Source organism: Rana temporaria, chromosome 8 (genome assembly GCF_905171775.1).
Source record: "Rana temporaria chromosome 8, aRanTem1.1, whole genome shotgun sequence".
Lineage (NCBI taxonomy): Eukaryota > Metazoa > Chordata > Amphibia > Anura > Ranidae > Rana > Rana temporaria.
In genome coordinates this window covers 136,578,317-136,601,699 of record NC_053496.1, presented here as the reverse complement: position 1 = coordinate 136,601,699, position 23,383 = coordinate 136,578,317, and the positions used below count along the sequence as shown (strand labels likewise).

Here is a 23,383-nt window from a genome sequence, read left to right as displayed (position 1 = left end):
CCTTAGATTGATGCTCATTTTGTCTAGGGGAATCGGGTAGTTGTTTTAAAATCGACGCTGTACTTACCGTTGTAGAGAGCGATCTTCTCCGCCGCTTCCGGGTATGGTCTTCGGGTATGGGCGTTCCTTCTTGATTGACAGGCTTCCGACGGTCGCATCCATCGTGTCACGATTTTCCGAAAGTAGCCGAACGTCAGTGCACAGGCGCCATATAGAGCCGCACTGACGTTCGGCTTCTTTCGGCTACCTGTGACGCGATGGATGCGACGGTCGGAAGCCTGTCGGAAGACTGTCAATGAAGAAGGAACGCCCACTCCCGAAGACCCATACCCGGAAGCGGCGGAGAAGATCGCCCTCTACAACGGTAAGTACAGCGTCGATTACAAAACAACTAGCCGATTCCCCTTGACAAAATGAGCATCAATCTAAGGGTAAAAATTTTTTGGAGGGGGAACTACCGCTTTAAAATAGAACTATAGGCAACACTTTTTTTTTCATTTTGGGTAGAGTAAGGGGGGTTATAGCCACTGTCCGTTTATTTTTTACCATCTCTGTCCCATTGCGGAGATTTCCCTTCACTTCCTGCCCCAGACAGGGGGACTAGCCAAACATCAAGTGAGAGGAAATCTTTGCAAATGAAGAGAATCCCCACTCGAAAATTTCATGGCGGGTCTTAAACAGCAAGGGGTGTGGCCATGACAGGAAGGGATGGGTCATATGTAAATTAGGGGGTGCACAAGCTTAGTCAGGCCTGGGGCAGCACAAAACCTAAATAAACTACTGAATCCAGCATAGATGTGAAGGCTATTACCAAAAATCCAATTAAAACAAATAATTTCATTTTAAGTGGTGCCCTGAAAGCAACTTTGCTCCAGAAGGGCCCAGTCAACCATGGTAAAGAGATAATAGCTGTCCTTCCCAAAGAGTGACAGAACTCAATACTTGGCAAAGTCAATCACTCACATTCTTTGTTACAGAGGGCTTGCGTATTGACCTATGTCTGCTTACAGGGTCAGGTGAAGACGTACAAAATCACAAGACGAATTGTAAACATTGACACAAGCGTAATGCGTTTAAACTGACAGCAAACTGAAATACAACATTTAGATAAGGTGTGGGAGATAATGGGCAAGGACACAAAAATATAATAAAAATAAATGGTCCCTTTAAGCCCAGCATTGTGAAACCCTATTTGCTATAGTCTGCTGTGTGTGTGTCTGTTCTGATTCTAGCAATGTACATAAATTCAAAGTTCATTCCCAGCTACTTACATTACATAATAAAACATATAATGTATAAACAGAAAGAAATGACATTAAAAAATGTTAAATAATTGCTAAAGTTAGCAGCTAGGCAATGTATTCTATTTTTGGATACTTTTTAAACTATTATGTAATAATAGTAGAACCATGTTTAATAGGTCTCTAAAGCCAATTTTTTATTGTATTGATTTTCAATACAGTAGGTGAGGGATAGAACCTCTATCGTGTTTTTTTACTGCTGTTTGTGTCCCTGCTGAAAGTGAGGGATAATTAAAAATGTCAAGCTGTCACTGGAATAGACATAGGGGGTTATTTATGAAGGGCAAATCCACTTTGCACTGCAAGTGCAAACTACAAGTGCAAAGTGAACTTGAAATTGCACTTGGAAGTGCAGTCGCTGTAAATCCGAACCCGCTCTCTATTTTCTCGTTGTGATTCTCGGCAGTGTTTTCCTACCGAGAAACCCGAGAGTGTGTATACTTACCTGTCGACGTGGAAACCTGTGCATGCTCGAAATGACTTTGACGCATGTGCAGTAGCTTCCTAGGCATAGGTAGGGTGTAGCAAGATGGCGGCGACGGCATTGAATGTGACGAACACATGCTCGTCGTAGTTGATATCGTCACCGTGTTTGTTCCATTCAAAAGAACGGTGGTTCTTTTGAATGGGGTGTCTGTACACTCGGCCCGGCAAGAGATTCTTGCCAAGAATCTCGTCAGGAAAAACAACGTTTTTTTCCTGACGAGATTCTGGGCCGTGTGTACAGGGCTTAAAGCGGGAGTTAACCCGGAATTTTTTTTTTAACATTAGATTCAGGCTCATTTTGTCAAGGGGAATCGGGTCGTTTTTTTAAAAATGAAGCAGTACTTACCATTTTAGAGAGCGATCTTCTCCGCCGCTTCCGGGTATGGTCTTCGGGACTGGGCGTTCCTATTTGATTGACAGTCTTCTGACAGGCTTCCGACGGTCGCATACATCGCGTCACGAGTAGCCGAAAGAAGCCGAACGTCGGTGTGGCTCTATACGGCGCCTGCGCACCGACGTTCGGCTACTTTATGAAAATCGTGACGCGATAGATGCGACCGTCGGAAAGCCTGTCGGAAGACTGTAAATCAAATGGGAACGCCCAGTCCCGCAGCCCATACCCAGAAGCGGCGGAGAAGATTGCTCTCTAAAACGGTAAGTACTGCTTCGTTTTTAAAAAAACTACCCGATTCCCCTTGACAAAATGAGCCTCAATCTAATGTTAAAAATTTACATTTCCGGGTGAACCTCCACTTTAAGTCATGTGCTATGTCTTGTAATGGCATGCTATTGCAATAAATCTAGTTAGCACTTTGTTACTAATAAATCCTGGGATATCAGCCCATATTACACAATGTGGAAAATGTGGTAATACTGCGCTGTCGAATGGACAAACGAAAAAAAATGCTGCGACTTTAAATGTGAGACACACACAAGAAAGACAATGTAGAAAAAAACAAGCTGTGCAAATAACGTGAAATATCAAACAAAAAATTATTGCAAATATTATGCTATATGGCTTTTTGTTTGATATTTCACGTTATTTGCGCAGCTTGTTTTTTTTCTAGATATTACACAATGTGCTGTATAGCATGGCTGATGTAATTAGCTAAATCGATGATGAATCTATGATTAAGCCCTAGGAGGGGCCATGCAATAAAAATGGTTAGAGAAATTATGCAAATCATAGGAGGGAGGAGGGTTGCTTTCTCAAAGCTAGCTATATTTGTTTTGCTGTAATCTGACATTTGCACATAGGTTGTAAGCCCCCTTGATGTGCACTTTGAATTTATTTGGATTAGAAAGGTCAGGTGTGCTATTGCAGATGGTGTAAGGCTGCATTATGAATTTAGGCTTATTCCAAAAGAAGTAAATGTGGCTACCTACCTCACTTAGTACTAGCATTAAACCCATGCATAACTTCTGCAGCCTGTGTCAAAGTTATCAAATGTTGTCTGTGAGCTGATCACTTACACACTAGGGCCCGGATTCAGATAGGAGTTACGACAGCGTATCTCCGGATACGCCGTCGTAACTCTGAGTGTGCGGGGTCGTATCTATGCGCCTGATTCATAGAATCAGTTACGCATAGATTTCCCTAAGATCCGACCGGCGTAAGTCTCTTACACCGTCGTATCTTAGGCTGCATATTTACGCTGGCCGCTAGGTGGCGCTTCCGTAGATTTACGCGAGGAATATGCAAATTAGGTAGATACGCCGACTCAGAAACGTACGTCCGCCCGGCGCATTTTTTTACGTTGTTTACGTTAGACTTTTTCCGGCGTAAAGTTACCAATGCTATATGAGGCATATCCTATGTTAAGTATGGACGTCGGGCCAGCGTCGAATTTTCCGTCGATTACGTCGTTTGCGTAAGTCGTTCGCGAATAGGGCTGGGCGTAATTTACATTCACGTCGAAAGCATTGGCTTTTTGCGGGTTAATTTGGAGCATGCGCACTGGGATACGTTCACGGACGGCGCATGCGCCGTTTGCCAAAAACGTCATTTACGTGGGGTCAGCCTTCATTACCATACAACACGCCCACTGCATGGAGAATTTTAATTCCGCGGGCTTACGCCGGACCACATACGCTACGCCGCCTTAACTTAGGGCGCAAGTTCTTTCTGAATATGGAACTTACGCCCTAAGTTACGGCGGCGTAACGTATCTGAGATACGTTACGCCCGCCGGTAGATACGCAATTGAACTGGATGGACTTGTGTCTTTTTTCAACCTGACTAACTATGTAACTATGTAACTATGTAACTATGTATCTGAATCCGGGCCACGGTCTCATGGGCATTTATGTTCTGGTTGACACCACTGGAGGACAAAAGGGGGCAGGCCTGGGACTTTGAATGAGGTGAGAGAGGTTTAGCCAATGTTCACAACAAACAATGAGACAAAATCAATGTATTAATTCCAAAGCGTTATGTAACGAAGCGACAACAACAATGATTGTGAGTTACCCGGCATAATAGCCAATGTACACAGCACAAATTAAAGTAAATTTATAAAGATTTCTTACAATTGTTTGACAATTGTTTGTTGACACCACTGACTAAAGGCATTTTTTCCTCCTTCACTATTACTCCTATGCAGTGTATGCACCGCCACTGAATACAATACACAGATTAATGCATTGCATGAATCTATGTATTGTTGCTGCCGCCCACTATTCAGATGGCCGTCCCCCTGGTGAGCGCCCATCATCTGAATAACGACAGCTGGTTGGCTTTGGAAGTGCCTATCAGAGCCAGCGGCTCTGATAGGCTTTCCGATTACAGCCCTCAGGCTGTAAACGGCTTCCAAATAGTTAGCCAGGGACGCACGGGGGTGTGTTCCTGGGCTAACACTGACAGGCGTCTCAGCCAATCAGGTTCACCGGTTCTGGTTACCAGTAACCTGATTGGCTGAAGTGCCATCGAGGGCGGGAGAAGACATCGAGGGACCGTGGAAGGAGGATGGCTGATCCCAGAAAGGTAAGTGAAGGGGGCAATCTGACTGGCAGCAGTTTACAGGGCACAGTGGCGACAATTGATGTGGGCACAGTGGCTACAATTGATGTGGGCACAGTGGGGACAATTGATGTGTGCACAGTGGGGACAATTGATGGCATGCCACAGTGGCTGCGTTTGATGGCACAGTGGCTGCGTTTGGCATGGCACAGTGGTGACACAGTGGTGACAATTGATGGGCTAAGTGGTGACAATTGATGGCACAGTGGCTGCGTTTGATAGCATGGCACAGTGGCTACGTTTGATGGCACAGTGGCTGCATTTGGCATGACACAGTGGCGACAATTGATGGCACAGTGACGACAATTGATGACACAGTGGCGACAATTGATGGCATGCCACAGTGGCTGCATTTGATGGGCACAGTGAGGCTGCAATTGTCTTTTTTTTTTCTTTGTTCGTTCGTTTGCGCCCCCCCCAAAATTTTTGAGCACCAGCCGCCACTGCTCCTATGCTTTAGTGTACTGCTATTAAACTCTACAATTTTAAACTACATTGAAATGCTATTAAACCAGACCACTATTTTCTAAAAAGTTCCTAGATATGGCTTTGCGGATTAAAATTAAAGTCACATAATATTTTTAAACTGTCATCTTAGAATGTAGAAAAATCAAGTGAAGATAACAAAAAGCACATACTGTAGGTTTGAAGCTACACTGAACTTCATTAATTTCTAATAAACATCGGATCCCTCATTTTTTTTCATCTTAAAATTTTCCAAATATTTACAACCATTTTTTTTAAAAATATCTATATATCAAGGGCCAGATTCTCGTAGGAGCGCGTATCTTTGCGGCGGCGTAACATATCCGATTTACGTTACACCTCCGCAACTTAGACGGGCAAGTGCTGTATTCTCAAAGCACTTGCTCCGTAAGTTGTGGCGGCGTAGAGTAAATCGGCCGGCGTAAGCCCGCCTAATTCAAATTTGGATCAGGGGTGCGTGTTTTATGTAAATGTATGTGACCCGACGTGATTGACGTTTTTCCCGAACGGCGCATGCGCCGTCCATGGAATTTCCCAGTGTGCATTGCTCCAAAGTACGCCGCAAGGACGTCATTGGTTTCGACGTTAACGTAAATGACGTCCAGCCCCATTCACGGACGACTTACGCAAACAACGTAACTTTTTCAAATTTCGACGCGGGAACGATGGCCATACTTAACATTGGTACACCGCACTTACGCCACCATATAGCAGGGGTAACTATACGCCGGGAAAAGCCTAACGTAAACGGCGTAACTTTACTGCGTCGGCCGGGCGTACGTTCGGGAATTCGCGTATCTAGCTAATTTGCATACTCAACGCAGAATTCGACGGAAGCGCCACCTAGCGGCCAGCGTAAATATGCATTTACGATACAACGGTGTAACACAGTTACGCCAGTCAGATCTACGGGAAATCTATGCGTAACTGATTCTAAGAATCAGGCGCATAGATACGACCGCGCAACTTAGAGATTTCGTTTAAGAATCTGGCCCTTATTATCTACATCGTGAGAGTCAAAAGTGAATTTATTCCTCAAATTAGTATGAGAGCCATCATATATTCCAGAAGTATTTTCTATGGGATTCAATAAAAAAATACTTTTTAACATTTGGCATTCTAATGAACTTTTGAATGCCAATATACGTTTCAAACGTATTCAAGTTTTAACAGGGGCAAATTTAGGCCCCTATACAAAGACTTCACTTCCTCAAGACTGAGGGTACCACTTATTTCATAAATACCTTCTTCAAATCTTATTTTCTTTTTTTTTTTTTTTTTGGAGCCTCCTACTTGCTCTTCTCTCTCTCCTCCTCTTCTTTTTTACCCAAATCTGTTTCCAAATAAGAAGTGGAAGTGGGGAGAGAAACATTGGGACTTTAAATGGGACGTATGGGAAGGTTCACGCCCCCATCCCTATTCTATATGCAAAAGGGGGAGGTTGGGACTTTGAATGAGGTGTAGGTGGTGGAACCAAACGAATTTACATAGATATTAACATCTGTGGGCCAGATTCTCAAAGGACTTACGACGGCGCAGCGCCATGTACACCGTCGTAATCTGGCCCGTCGTATCTATGCGACTGATTCTTAGAATCAGTTACGCATAGATATCCATTAGGTCCGACTGGCGTAAGTCTCTTACGCCGTCGGATCTAAACTGCAATTTTTTTTTGCCCGCTAGGTGGCGCTTCCGTCGATTTCCGCGTCGAGTATGCAAATTAGCTAGATACGCGAATTCCCGAACGTACGCGCGGCCGACGCAGTAAAGTTACGACGTTTACGTTAGGCTTTTCCCGGCGTAAAGTTGCCCCTGCTATATGAGGCGCAGCCAATATTAAGTATGGCCGTCGTTCCCGCGTCGAAATTTTAAAAAGTTACGTTGTTTGCGTAAGTCGTCTGTGAATGGGGCTGGACGTCATTTACGTTCACGTCGAAACCAATGACGTCCTTGCGACGTCATTTGGAGCAATGCACACTGGGATATTTTGCGGACAGCGCATGCGCAGTTCGTTCGGCGCGGGGACGCGCTTCATTTAAATGATACACGCCCCCTACCCGCCGAATTTGAATTCCGCCGGGTGATTTTCGCTACGCCGCCGCAAATTTACAGGCAAGTGCTTTGTGAATAAAGCACTTGCCTGAAAAACTTGCGGCGGCGTAACGTAAATCGGATACGTTACGCCGCCGCAGAGATACACCCAATGTACCTGAATCTGGCCCTGTATGTTTATTAGTTAACCAATGATTGACATGACATAAAATAGTGTAAGCAAAGGAGGTATCAATATACATAGGCCCAGATTGTCAAAGGGCTTACAACGGCGCAACGCCATGTACGCCGTCGTAAGTCCTAATCTGGCCCGTCGTATCTATGCGACTGATTCTTAGAATCAGTTACGCATAGATATCCATTAGATCCGACAGGCGTAAGGTTCTTACTCTGTCGGATCTTAAATTCAATATTTTTTTTGCCGCTAGGTGTCGTCTCCGTCGTTTTCCCCGTTGAGTATGCAAATTAGCTAGATACGCGAATTCCTGAACGTACGCACGGTCGACGCAGTGAATTTGCGACGTTTACGTTAGGTTTGCGCAGCGTAAAGTTGCCCCTGCTATATGAGGGGCAACCAATGTTAAGTATGGCTGTCGTTCCCGCGTTGAAATTTATGAATTTACGTTGTTTGCGTAAGTCGTCCGTGAATGGGGCTGGACGCCATTTATGTTCACGTCGAAACCAATGACGTCCTTGCGACGTCATTTGGAGCAATGCACCCTGGGATATTTTACGGACGGCGAATGCGCAGTTCGTTCGGCGCGGGGACGCACTTCATTTAAATGGTACACGCCCCCTACCCGCCGAATTTGAATTCCGCCGGGTGATTTACGCTACGCCGCTGCAACTTTACAGGCAAGTGCTTTGTGAATAAAGCACTTGCCCGAAAAACTTGCAGCGGCGTAACGTAAATCGGATACGTTACGCCGCCGCAGAGATACACCCAATGTACCTAAATCAGGCCCTGTATGTTTATTAGTTAACCAATGATTGACATGACATAAAATAGTGTAACATGCATGTAAGCAAAGGAGGTATCAATATACATAGTATCGAAATATATATATAAGAGCATGGCATAAGCAAATACAATTGTACATCATAATCCCCCCTGTGCAAGGTAAACCATATCATAAAATGGGATAAAGGAGAAGGTAAAACCATCTAAAATTCTTGATGTGTATTGGATGCATCAGAATGGGCTTGATGCTTTTCATGGACTTCTTTTCACTCATAAGTAGCAAAATGCATCAATGCTGTAAAGGGATATAGATACCATTATAATCTGGAGTAAATTGGAGATGACTGGCCATGCCGAAAAATACTCACGTATAAACCGATAATGGGACTGTGCGATTTGTTACAAAATGTCTTGTGTAGAAAATATATTGGTTATATTATTTGCATGTACTTTCTTTTTTCAGACTGGCCAGCTGATTGTGGAGTTGCATTTTTTCAACAAAATACAGCAGGAAGGATTGTGTCTGGAAATGAAGTACGCCCGTTCTCCTGGCCTTGGCAGGTTTCCTTGCAGGTACAATTTGTTTTCAGTTTAATGGTTTGGTGAACTTTTGGTGAACATTGACAAATGTATAGAACAAACAATTTGTTTACATTTTAATACTAATTATTTATACTCTATTGGACATTGGTGTTAAATCTCAGGACAAAATACACCACTGCAACCAAGCAGCGTCTAAATATTCCTTCTAGAAATCTCCAAACTCCACCACCACCACACTGAGGTGTACGTTTATCAAACAGGGAAGAGCCGAGATCCTGATGATCACGGCTAATCTCTCAGGTGTGCCAGATTATGAAGCTGAGAAAAGGAGTGAAAAACATGTTTTTCACTTCTCATCACAAGACACACCCTTCTGTCATTTCTTGAGACCCTAACATGCCAGGAAAGTACAAATACCCCCCAAATGACCTATTTTTGGAAAGTAGACGTTCCAAGGTATTTAGTAAGAGGCATAGTGAGTTTTTTGAAGTTGTAATTTTTTCCCACAATTCTTTGCAAAATCAAGATTTGTTTTTATTTTATTTTCTAAATTGTCATATTAGCAGGTTATTTCTCACACACAGCATATGCATAACACAAATGACACCCCAAAATCCATTCTGCTATTGCTCTCGAGTATGGCGATACCACATGTGTGAGACTTTTACACAGCGTGGCCACATACTGAGGCCCAACATGCAGGGAGCACCATCAGGCGTTATAGGAGCATAAATTACATGTCTAGTTTAATTCCTGCCTCTTACACTTTTGAAGGCCCTGGAGCACCAGGACAATGGAAACGCCATTGGCAGGCTGAGCATGGAGGGAGGGATGGCAGGCAGAGTATGGAGGGATCGATGGCAGGCAGAGTATGAAGGGATGGATGGCAGGCAGAGTATGGAGGGATGGATGGCAGGCAGAGTATGGAGGCAGGGATGGCAGGCAGAGTATGGAGGGAGGGTTGGCAGGCAGAGCACGGAGGGATGGATGGCAGGCAGAGTATGGAGGGATGGATTGCAGGCAGAGTATGGAGGGATGGAGGCAGGCAGAGTATGGAGGGATGGATGGCAGGCAGACTATGGAGGGAGGAATGGCAGGCAGAGCACAGAGGGATGGATGGCAGGCAGAGTATGGAGGGATGGATGGCAGGCAGAGTATGGAGGGATGGAGGCAGGCAGAGTATGGAGGGATGGATGGCAGGCAGAGTATGAAGGGAGGGATGGCAGGCAGAGCACGGAGGGATGGATGGCAGACAGAGCACGGAGGGATGGATGGCAGACAGAGCACGGAGGGATGGATGGCAGGCAGAGTATGGAGGGATGGATGGCAGGCAGAGTATGGAGGCAGGGATGGCAGGCAGAGTATGGAGGCAGGGATGGCAGGCAGAGTATGGAGGCAGGGATGGCAGGCAGAGTATGGAGGGAGGGATGACAGGCAGAGCACGGAGGGAGGGATGGCAGGCAGAGTATGGAGGGATGGATGGCAGGCAGAGTATGGAGGGATGGATGGCAGGCAGAGTATGGAGGCAGGGATGGCAAGCAGAGTATGGAGGGAGGGTTGGCAGGCAGAGCACGGAGGGATGGATGGCAGGCAGAGTATGGAGGGATGGATGGCAGGCAGAGTATGGAGGGATGGAGGCAGGCAGAGTATGGAGGGATGGATGGCAGGCAGACTATGGAGGGAGGAATGGCAGGCAGAGCACAGAGGGATGGATGGCAGGCAGAGTATGGAGGGATGGATGGCAGGCAGAGTATGGAGGGATGGAGGCAGGCAGAGTATGGAGGGATGGATGGCAGGCAGAGTATGAAGGGAGGGATGGCAGGCAGAGCACGGAGGGATGGATGGCAGGCAGAGCACGGAGGGATGGATGGCAGACAGAGCACGGAGGGATGGATGGCAGGCAGAGTATGGAGGGATGGATGGCAGGCAGAGTATGGAGGCAGGGATGGCAGGCAGAGTATGGAGGCAGGGATGGCAGGCAGAGTATGGAGGCAGGGATGGCAGGCAGAGTATGGAGGGAGGGATGACAGGCAGAGCACGGAGGGAGGGATGGCAGGCAGAGTATGGAGGGATGGATGGCAGGCAGAGTATGGAGGGAGGGATGGCAGGCAGAGCACGGAGGGATGGATGGCAGGCAGAGTATGGAGGGAGGGATGGCAGGCACGGAGGCAGGGATGGCAGGCAGAGCACGGAGGGATGGATGGCAGGCAGAGTATGGAGGGATGGATGGCAGGCAGAGTATGAAGGGATAGATGGCAGGCAGAGTATGGAGGGATGGATGGCAGGCAGAGTATGGAGGGATGGATGGCAGGCAGAGTATGAAGGGATAGATGGCAGGCAGAGTATGGAGGGATGGATGGCAGGCAGAGTATGGAGGGATGGCAGTGGCTGGTATGGCTGGCGTGGGATGGCACGGAGCAGCTCTGTGGGCACTACACATCCAGCCCACAGCACTGCTGTAACTGTTCTCTCCCCTCTCCCCTTGCACTGCATCGATCGGTACAGAGAGGGGAGAGAGGAAATGGACATGTCGCCAGTTTGTTTACGAGTGATCACTCCATCATTTAACAGAGCGATCACGTGGTAAACGGCCTCTGTCAGCGGCCATTTAACGTGATCCGTGATGCGCCGGGTTCTCTGGACCCAGCAGTCACGGATATTCCCATGTGTGCGCCCCAGTGCACATCAATGTACACCCTCCCAGAGTTATCGAGCCGCGCTGTAGCCGTCATTCGGTTAAGTGGTTAATATTTTCATGTAACAACACAGTCTTTTTAACTTTGGTTTCACTTTTAAAACCCAGCTGCTCTGTAATCACACAGGTATCTCAGGAGATCACAGGCAGCCCCTCCCCCTTCTCCTCAGATCACTTTGCCCTTGTAGTTTGAACTTGTAGTGCAAAGAGGCTTTGCCTTTCGTAAATAACCCCCATAATGATTTGGTCCAAATAGCCCCTGAAATTTAACCAGAAAAGGATTGCTAACCCAATTTTATTTTTTACTTAAAGCGGGGGTTTACCCGGACATACAACTTTTTACCCTTAGATTCCTGCTCATTTTGTCTAGGGGAATCGGCAATTTTTTTTTAAATCGAAGCTGTACTTACCGTTGTAGAGAGCGATCTTCTCCGCCGCTTCCGGGTATGGGTCTTCGGGACTGGGCGTTCCTATTTTGATTGACAGTCTTCCGACAGGTTTCCGACGGTCGCATCTATCATGTCACGATTTTCCGAAAGTAGCCGAACGTCGGTGCGCAGGCGCAGTATAGCGCCGCACCGACGTTCGGCTTCTTTCGGCTACTCGTGACGCGATGGATGCGACCGTCGGAAGCCTGTCGGAAGACTGTCAATCAAAATAGGAACGCCCAGTCTCGAAGACCCATACCCTGAAGCGGCGGAGAAGATCGCTCTCTACAACGGTAAGTACAGCTTCGATTTTAAAAATACTAGCCGATTCCCCTAGACAAAATGAGCCTCAATCTAAGGTTAAAAGTTATTTTTAGGGTGAACTCCCTCTTTAAAGAAATAAAATAATAAAAATAAGGTCTCTGCACTAAGACTAGCTGTTACCATAGGATAGCATTTAATTTTATTTAAAAAATCTGTGGTGGCCATGCTTTACAAACAGGGCGACTGTCTCTAAAAATATACCCCTTATATTATTTATTTATTTATAGCTCTGCAATATACATGATTTTTCTAAGTTCTATTACTATCATGCCCAATGGGAGCAGATCCAAATGTGAAACAATTGCAAGTCACGTGTATAAAAACTGTAGGGCAGGAGCAGGTAATGTGTTACAACGAAATACATGCGCTGCTGTACACTAAAGACATAACAGCAGGAATCTACTTGATATCCTGCCATACAAGCTCTGACACATAAGAATCATTGCTAATAAATGTTAGCAAGCATTGCTGGTATTTAATGCATTAACTAAAAAGTCTTAGATTAACCATTAATGGCTTATTAATGGTAAGTTAAAAATATAGGAAATTATTTACAGACTTAGGGCCAGATTCACGTACGATCGCGTATCTTTGTGTGGGCGTAACGTATCTGATTTACGTTACGCCTCCGCAACTTAGACGGGCAAGTGCTGTATTCTCAAAGCACTTGCTCCGTAAGTTGCGGCGGTGTAGCGTAAATCGGCCAGCGTAAGCCCGCCTAATTCAAACAGGGGGGCGTGTTTTATGTAAATGTTGTGTGACCCGACGTGATTGACGTTTTTCACGAACGGCGCATGCGCCGTCCGTGGAAATCTCCCAGTGTGCATTGCTCCTAATACGACGTAAGGACGTATTGGTTTTGACGTGAACGTAAATTACATCCAGCCCCATTCACGGACGAGTTACGCAAACGACGTAAAATTTTCAAATTTCGTCGTGGGAACGACGGCCATACTTAACATTGGTACGCCGCACTTACGCCACCATATAGCAGGGGTAACTATACGCCGGGAAAAGCCTAACGTAAACGGCGTAAATGTACTGCGTCGGCTGGGCGTACGTTCGTGAATTTGCGTATCTAGCTAATTTGCATACTCGACGTGGAACACTTGACGGAAGCGACACCTAGCGGCCAGCGTAATAATTGCAGTTACGATACGACGGTGTAACACAGTTACGCCAGTCGGATCTATGGGAAATCTATGCGTAACTGATTCTAAGAATCAGGCGCATAGATACGACCGCGCAACTCAGAGATACGACGGCGTATCTGGAGATATGCCATCATATCTCGTTTGAGAATCTGGCCCTGTGTATTTACATATTGTATAGTAGTCAGTGCTCTGCATTGCGTAAATTTACATAATTTACGTGAAACTTTCATGAGTGAGCTTCATATACTGGATATCTAAATGCAGAATCCACATATTTTAGTATGAGCAAGACAAAATGGGAATCTGTTATTCCTTACCTAACATGACTACTAATATGTGTGCCAGAGCTGGTAGCCATTGGCTTCTGCTGCTCTCAATCAAATCCAGTGAGGTGGGAGCAGGGGGCAGAGCCAGGCCTCGCTGTGTGTGTGTTATGACACAAACGGCCCGACCCAGGAGTGAGCCCGCACATCTGCCCCCTACAGCAAGTGGCTTGTTATGGGGGAAATACAAATTCTGGATGAACCCTCTGCACACTGCTATACACCCTTTCTAGCAAACGTTGCATAAAAAACAGGAGGTTTAGTTTACATACATTGCAATATATGTTTAACCACTTGACCACTGGGCACTTAAACCCCCTTCCTGACCAGACCAATTTTCAGCTTTCGGTGCTCTCACAATTTGAATGACAATTACTCAGTCATACAACATTGTACCCATTTGAAATTTTTGTCAGTTTTTTCACACAAATAGAGCTTTCTTTTGGTGGTATTTGATCACCTCTGGGTTTTTTATTTTTTGCGCTATAAAAGAAAAACGACTGAAAATTCTGTAAAAAAAAAACTTGTTTCTGTCATATTAGCAGGTTATTTCTCACACACAGCATATGCATACCACTAATTACACCCCAAAACACATTCTGCTATTCCTCCCGAGTATGGCGATACCCCATGTGTGCGACTTTTACACGGCGTGGCCACATACAGAGGCACAACATGCAGGGAGCGCCATCAGGCGTTCTGGAGCACCGAGACCAATTCTGACATTTCTCTCCTACATGTAAAAATCATCATTTATTTGCTAGAAAATTACATAGAACCCCAAAACATTATATATGCTTTTTTAGCAAAGACCCTAGAGAATACAATGGCGGCCGTTTTGTGCTTAAAAAAAAGACAAAACAGTAAAGTTAGCCCAATTTTTTTTCATAATGTGAAAGATGAAGTAACGCCGAGTAAAAAGATACCTAACATGTCACACTTCAAAATTGCGCACACTCATGGAATGGCGCCAAACTCCGCTACTTAAAAATTCCCATAGGCGACGCTTTAATTACTTTTATTGGTTACATGTTTTTAGTTACAGAGGAGGTCTAGGGCCAAAATGATTGCTCTCGCTCTAACGTTCGCAGCGATACCTCACGTGTGTAGCTTGAACACCGTTTTCATATGTGGGCGGGACTTACGTATGCGTTCGCTTCTGCATGCGAGCACACGGGGACAGGGGCGCTTTAAAAAAATAAATAAAAATTATTGTTCATTTTACTTTATTTACTTGATTTTGACACTTTTTTCCCCAAAAATACATTTTTTTATCACTTTTATTCCTATTATAAGGAATGTAAACATCCCTTGTAATAGGAATATAGCATGACAGGTCCTCTTTACAGTGAGATACGGGGTCAATAAGACCCCACATCTCACATCTAGGCTGGGAAGACTGCAGAGTATCGCGCAGGGTATTGGGGTATTGCAGAGTATCGCACAGGGTATTGGGGTATTGCAGAGTATCGCGCAGGGTATTGCAGAGTATGGGGGTATTGCAGAGTATCGCGCAGGGTATTGCAGAGTATTGCGCAGGGTATTGCAAAGTATTGGGGTATTGCAGAGTATTGCGCAGGGTATTGGGGTATTGCAGAGTATCGCGCAGAGTATTGGGGTATTGCAGAGTATTGCGCAGGGTATTGCAGAGTATTGGGGTATTGCAGAGTATTGCGCAGGGTATTGCAGATTATTGGGGTATTGCAGAGTATTGCGCAGGGTATTGCAGAGTATTGGGGTATTGCAGAGTATTGGGGTATTGCAGAGTATCGCGCAGAGTATTGGGGTATTGCAGAGTATTGCGCAGGGTATTGCAGAGTATTGGGGTATTGCGCAGGGTATTGCAGAGTATTGGGGTATTGCAGAGTATTGCAGAATATTGGGGTATTGCGCAGGGTATTGCAGATTATAGGGGTATTGCAGAGTATTGCGCAGGGTATTGCAGAATATTGGGGTATTGCAGAGTATTGCGCAGGGTATTGCAGATTATAGGGGTATTGCAGAGTATTGCGCAGGGTATTGCAGATTATAGGGGTATTGCAGAGTATTGCGCAGGGTATTGCAGATTATAGGGGTATTGCAGATTATAGGGGCATTGCAGAGTATTGCACAGGGATAGCTGAGCTGGGATGGATGGAAGGCTGGATCTGTGACTGCAATAGTCACAGATCCAGCCACAGCGCTGCTGCTGACACCCGCCCCCCTCTCCTCTCACACTGTACCGAACGGTACAGAGAGGAGAGGGAGGAACCGGCGTCATCGAATGACGCCGGTTTGTTTACAAGTGATCGCTCCGTCATTTGACGGAGCGATCACGTGGTAAACGGCCGCTAACAGCGGCAATTTACCGCGATCCGTGATGCGCCGGGTCTTCTAGACCCGGCGCTCACGGATGATTCCAGGAGCGCGCCCCAGGGGGCGCGCGAGTGGAGCATTCTGGGAGGACGTCCCAGGGACGTCCTGTCAGAACAACTCGACCGCGCCGTAGCAGTAAAATGCCTATGGCGCGGTCGGCAAGTGGTTAAGCTGGCCAACTGTGTCAAGGTAATTCCTCCCTGGCTAGTCCCTGCTCTTCAAACTGCTAATGCTCCAGTGGATATAGTGCCAATATGGGGAAGATAGACACAAGTTGGAAGAGAGCTACAGGTTCAGGTCTAGTCACTGACTATACAATAGAAAAAAATATAAACCTGTGCTCAAATACTAATAGCTTATACATGTATATAACCCATTCAGTGCTAAAGTGGTGTGACCACATGTTAACATTATACATTTTGTACCAACCCTCTGCATACTGCTATACACCTTTTATAACAAACTTTGCATAAAATGGGGATATTTATTTCACATACATTGCAGTGCATGCTTAAGCTGGCCAACTGCTTCAAGTAATTCCTCTCTGGCCAGTCCCTACTCTGCTCTGCAAACTTCTAATCCTCCCGTGCATATAGTGACAATATGGGGCAGATAGACACAAGTTACAAAAGAGCTACAGGTGCAGGTCTGGTCACTGACCTGGACTATGCAATAGAAATAAGATATACCTGTGCTCAAACACCAACAGCTTATACATGTACTGTATATAGCCCATCTGGTGCTAAAGAAGTGTGACCACAGGTTAACACTATGGGGTAGATCCACAGAGCGAGTACGCCGGTGTATCTACTGATACGCCGGCGTACTTTCGAATTTCCCGCGTCGTATCGTTGTTTTGAATCCTCAAAACAAGATACGACGGCTTCTGGGTTAGATCCGACAGGTGTACGTCTTCATACGCCTTCGGATCTAAGATGCAATACTTTGGCGTCAGCTGGGTGGCGTTCACGTCGTTTTCCGCGTTGGGTATGCAAATTAGCTATTTCCGTCGATCCACGAACGTACGAGTGTCCGGCTCATTTTTTCACGGCGTCTGTAGTCGGCTTTTTCTGGCGTATAGTTAAAGCTGGTATTTCGACGTGTATAGTTAGATTTGCCATGTTAAGTATGGCCATCGTTCCCGCGTTTAATTCGATTTTTTTTTTTTTTTTTGCGTAAGTCATCCGTGAATCGGAATGTACGTAAGTCACGTCTATGTTAAAAAAAATGACGTCCTTGCAACGTCATTTAGCGCAAAGCACAGCGGGAAATTTAGGGACGGCGCATGCGCAGTTCATTCGGCGCAGGGACGCGCTTCATTTAAATGAAACACGCCCCCTAATCGCCGATTTGAATACCGCGCCGTTACGACGCTTGAGATACAATACGCCGCCGTAACTTACGGCGCAAATTCTTTGGAGATTCGAACCAGCAAAAAGTAAGTTACAGCAGCGTAGCGTATCTCACATACGCTGCGCCGATGTATTTGTATGTGGATCTGCACCACTATATTTTGGATGACACTCTGCACAATGCTACACACCCTTTGCATACAATGTGAATGCTTATTTCACATACATTGCAGTACATGTTTAAGCAGGCCAACTGTGTCAAAGTAATCCCTTCACGGTCAGTCCCTGCACTGCTCTGCAAACTTCTAATGCTACAGTGGATATAATGCCAATATGGGGCAGATAGACATAAGTTGGAGGAGAGCTACAGGTTCAGGTTTGGTCACTAACCTGGACTATGCAATAGAAAAAAGATATACCTGTGCTGAAATCTCAATATCCTATATACTATATTGTCAAAAGTATTGGGACGCCTGCCTTTACACGCACATGAACTTTAATGGCATCACAGTCTTAGTTAATAGGGTTCAATATTTGGTTTAGGAGTGTGTCTATGAGAATGTTTAACCATTGTTCCAGAAGCACATTTGTGAGGTCAGGCACTGATGTTGGATGAGAAGGTCTGGATCATAGTCTCCACTCTAATTCATCCCAAAGGTGTTTTATCGGACTGAGGTCAGGACTCTGTGCAGGCCAGTCAAGTTCCTCCACCCCAAACTCGCTCATCCATGTCTTGAAGGAATTTGCTTTGGGCACTGGTGCTCAGCCATGTTGAAACAAGAAGCAGCTATCCCCAAACTGTTCCCACAAATTTAGGAACATGCTGTTGTCTAAAATGTCTTAGTATGCTGACACCTTAAGAGTTCCCTTCATTGCAACTAAGGGGCCAAGCCCAAGCCCTGAAAAATAACCCCACACCATAATCCATGAGCGAGTTTGGGGTGGAGGAACTTGACTGGCCTGCACAGAGTTCTGACCTCAACCCGATAGAACACCTTTGGGATAAATTAGAGCAGAGACTGCAAGTCAGGCCTTCTCATTCAACATCAGTGCCTGACCTCACAAATGTGCTTCTGGAAGAATGGTCAAACATTCCCATAGAGACACTCCTAAACCTTCTGGACAGCCTTCCCAGAAGAGTTGAAGTTGTTACAGCTCCAAAGGAAAGGCCAACTCAATATTGAACCCTACAGACTAAGGCCCCATACACACGGGAGGATTTATCCGCGGATACGGTCCAGCGGACCGTTTCCACTGATAAATCCTCTCGAGGATTTCCGCGGATTTCTATGCGATGGCGTGTACACACCATCGCATTGAAATCCGCGCCGAAATCCTCCGGCGATGACGTGTCGCGCCGTCGCCACGATTATCGTGCGCGACGCTGTCATATAAGGAATTCCACGCATGCGTCTAATCATTACGACGCATGCGGGGGATCCCTTCGGACGGATGGATCCGGTGAGTCTATACAGACCAGCGGATCCATCCGTTGGGATGAACTCCAGCAGATGGATATGTTCTGCATGTCAGCGAATATTCGATCTGCTGGAATCCATCCCAGGGGAGATATATCCGCGGAAACAGATCCGCTGGCGTGTACACACCATAGGATCTATCCGCTGAAACCCATTTGCTGGGATTTATCTGCGGATGGATTCTATGGTGTGTACGGGGCCTAAGACTTGGATGCCATTAACCTCCCTGGCGGTATGATTATTTCAGAAAAAAGGTGCTGAAAGCGGTACCATTATTTGCAAGGAAATTTGGCGTTTTATACTGTAGGCCTGTAATTCTTAGGAATAACTCACTTAAAGCGGAGGTTCTGTGGGAAAACGTTTTTTTTTTTTAAGACAAATCTGCTGCTGTTCCTATACTAATTATTTTACTCACTAGTGCCGTTCTTGCAGCCGCCAGGATCCTCGTTTCCAAGAAAATAATATTTTATAAAATATTATGATGGACATTGCCATCTTAATTGTGGGCTGAAGCGATCCTGTACCCTTTTCCGGGATGCGGCGAATGCTGATCTCCCAGCATTCACCGCGTAATCCCGCGCATGCGCAGTGTTGACGGCGAGCCGCGCCGTCAACACTGCACAGTTACCATCACAACGGCGGGCGGCGTCCTGAAAAGGACACGCCCCGCTGTGTCCATCACACTAGTGCTTCTCTATCAGCGCTTTGCGAGTCACGTGACCCACCTCCCGCGTCACGTGACTGCCCAGCTAGCGCGAGACCAGACGCCTAGCTATTTCTGAGGATGTGCTGTGATTGGCCTGAACGTCACTCCCTGGACACCATACAATCTGCTCCCACAATGCACAGAGCGGTCGGGGAAAAGAGCAACACGCCCACTCCCCGTAGGGATGAATACCCGGAAGTGGAGCAGATTAGAGGTAAGGGAGCATCGTGGACAAAAAATGTAAACAACATCAATCTTTAATGGCCTGAAGTGTATAAATGCAGTAAACTTCGTTTTGAGGGTGAACCTCCGCTTTAAATCTGACCAAACAAGAGTCTAGTAGGCATCCCGGGTATGAATTTTTTTTAAAAACAAAATTATAAATTATAATATAATAAATAATTATAAATAATTATAACAAATAATAATATAATTAAAATAAAAATGATGCAATAATGTAATCAACTCAAAATCACTGAAATTTGCTCAGTTGCAGAATTGTCGCTGTCATTACTTTTATTTTTTTATGACGAATTTCCCCACAAATCGCTATCGCACAATTCTGCAAGTGATTATAATTTATTATCGCTGTTTTCTAGCTGCTCTAAAACCATTTTTGATATAAAGGGACACTTTTGGTTGCTATGGACAATCTACAGTTTGCAGGCAGAAAGAACTGTTTTTATTATACAAAAGTACATGTAGGACACTGGGCAGACCACTAGGGACAAGGGGGTGTGTATTTTTTACATACAGTACTGTAATCTAAAAGATTACAGTATACTGTATGTATTGTGTTTGTTTACCTTTTTGAATTTGGCGCCGTTCTCCGCTCCCGTGCGTCGTAACGTCGCAAGGAACGGAGATCGGCTGCACACAGAGGCACTGTGTGAATCGAGCGAGGTCCAGCTCGCTCACACAGCGCGGTGGCATCGCTGGATCCAGGGACAAGGTAAGTAACTTTGTCTGTGGCTGCAGCGAGGCGAGCCCGAGTCTGACTCGGGGTTATCGATAGTAGACAAAAAAATCTCACCCCGAGTCAGACTCGGGAACACCGCTCAGAAGGTTAAAGTTCATGTGCATGTAAAGGCAGGCATCTTAATACTTTTGACAATATAGTGTACATGTATACAACCATCAGGTGCTAAAGGGGTATGACCACATGTTAACACTAACTAGAATAGTGTTTTATTTTGACAAACAAAATACAGAATTTGGTTAGTAAAATAAATCATTACATGAAATTGATTTATCGTCTTTTCTTTTATTATTATTATAAGGTTCGGTCTAGAGGAAGTAAGAAGTATGTTCACGTCTGCGGTGGGACGCTCATTCACAAGAATTGGATTCTCACTGCAGCCCACTGCTTTCAGAAGTAAGTGTTTTCTTTACATGCTTTTAATAATGGCGATAATGGATAACAGTATAAGTATAGGGGAAAGACTGGTGCTTAGCCAGTACTATGTAGATATCTAAAGATGTTTCCTACTTCCTATCTATAAATTAAATGTATTCTAATCACATCTCTGAAACTCTAAAACAGTTATATCAGGGCTCAAAATTTCAAGTCCTGAGCTACTAGACATGCCTTAAGAGTTATCCACCACCAGTTGCCCCAACCAACCGCTACCCTGCCCTGCCCCTAATTCTGCCCCCAAAACACTCCCTCTTAATATATCTCATGAAATGACACTGATAAATATTTTATGCAGAATTAAGTTACAAAAATAAAACAACAACTTAAAAGGAGCCGGTTCACATAGGGGTGACCTGAGATCCGACTTGAAGTCGCCCCAAGTCGCCCCAAGTCGCGTGGTTGAGAAAATCAATGGAAGTGAATGGAGCTGTCTTAATGTACACTACTGAAGTCGCTCCGACTTCAGAAAAGGCTCCTATACTACTTCAATCCAACTTCTAGGCGACTTGTACCCATTGATTTCAATGGAAGTCGCCTCCAAAGTCGGATTGTGTCTTAACTGAAGCAACAATACAGGAAGAGAAAATTGTTTTCTCATGTTTTCTCAGGCAACCCCCTCCCTCCCTCCCACAGAGCTGATTGTTTTTTGATTGGCCACCAGAAAGCCTCCTGTTCTGGAGGCGACTTAAAGTCCCCTTGTAAGTCACCTCAAGTCGCGCTGTGGTGCGAGCTCAGGTCGTGTTCAGGTCGCCTTGCAAAGTCGCGGCCAGAGTCCCCTGTGTGAACTGGCTCTTACAATATTAACATGAAGCAATAAAAGGAAAATAAGTGCTTTACATCAATAGGGAAAACAAATATTAGGTGTAACTGCTCAAACCTTTTATGAATTTAGAGCGTTTTTTTTTTCATCTTTACAGTCACATGTAAAAAAAATTCTCAAAATGAAAGTGTGGCATTAAGGAAAAACAAAGCAGGGCTTGCTTTCATGCCAAACAATATGGCATAGCTTTACATTATGATTGGTTGCCTTTGGGTTACTACATTGTACACATCATTACTGCCTTGTTAAGTAAATATTTGTAATGCTATTTAATTAGACATGTGCACAACAAAAAATTTCGTATTTTTTTGTTCCGTTTCGTCTCGTTCCGTAGATTTGTAAAGATTCGTAATTTCGTAAGACTCAAGTTTTCCTATTCGGACCCGTTCGTATTTCGTAAGACGCAAGTTTTCCTCTTTGGACCCGTTCGTATTTTCGTAACAGTTTTATTTTCGTTTATACTGAATGATTCGTAATTCTGTCTAATTTATTTTTGTTTATTTCGAAATTCGTAATTTTGTTAGATAATAATTTTCGTTTAATGGATTCGTAATTTTGTACTTTCGTAAATACATAGCAACACGCGGCTAATCCATATTGAGATATACTTTCTCTTAAGCCCCGTACACACGGTCGGACTTTTTTGCCAACCAACGTCAAAATGAGCGTTTTCCAAAAAATCCGACCGTGTGTACGCTCTATCGGACAAACTTTTTCAGTTTCAAAAGTCCGGCCAACTCCCTTCAGACAAAAATCCACGGAAAAGTTTGTTTGAAGTCCGATCGTGTGTACGAGGCTTTACACTGTACAATGTGTCTCAGCACAAAAGAGGTAAGCTGATTGGCTAAGATATTAAGTAATCACTCACTAACTACACTGCCCAGTGCCCATTCGAAAGATTGATACAAGTACACAAATTTACGAACAGACAAAGAAACAGATTTACAAAACACACAAATGAAAATACAAACATACGAATGAAAATACAAAGACAAAGGATTTAAAATAAGGAATGCAAATCGTTCGTTATAGATGTCATTTTCATTCTTTTGCTTTTTCGGTGTTTCGTATTTTAGTAAGAGTCCAATCATAAGTTCGTATTTTCGCTTGTTCGTTATTTTACTTATTCGTAATTCCGTAATTTTCGTATTTTGGTTCTTTCAGCTTTTCGGATGTTCGAATTGATCCGAATTTACGATTACTAACAAATTTGTACGAAAATCCATTCGTTACGAACGGGAACGCACATGTCTATATTTAATAATAATGCTATATTTACTTAACAAGGCAGTAATGATGTGTATAGTGCCTATAGTGGCTAATCATATTTTATCCTTATTTTATTTATCACAGTCAGATCAATGAAATATGATTGCTGATTGCTGATATTGGTTATTGTTATCCTTTTCCTTATTCAGTGTAATAATTACACAGAATAAGGAAAAAAATAAAAATAACCAATACCAGCAATTATATTTAATTA

General features: G+C 44.7%; 1 protein-coding gene across 1 annotated transcript in view; it reads left to right on the top strand.

The window, feature by feature from the left end:
* The window catches only part of LOC120909094 (elastase-1-like), a 49,917-nt gene that overhangs the window by 10,408 nt on the left and 16,126 nt on the right, over positions 1-23,383 (top strand). Inside the window, exons 2-3 of the mRNA XM_040320745.1 lie at positions 8,769-8,878; positions 20,944-21,038. Coding sequence (XP_040176679.1) covers positions 8,769-8,878; positions 20,944-21,038 — 205 coding nt within the window. The remainder of the gene's footprint in view (positions 1-8,768; positions 8,879-20,943; positions 21,039-23,383) is intronic.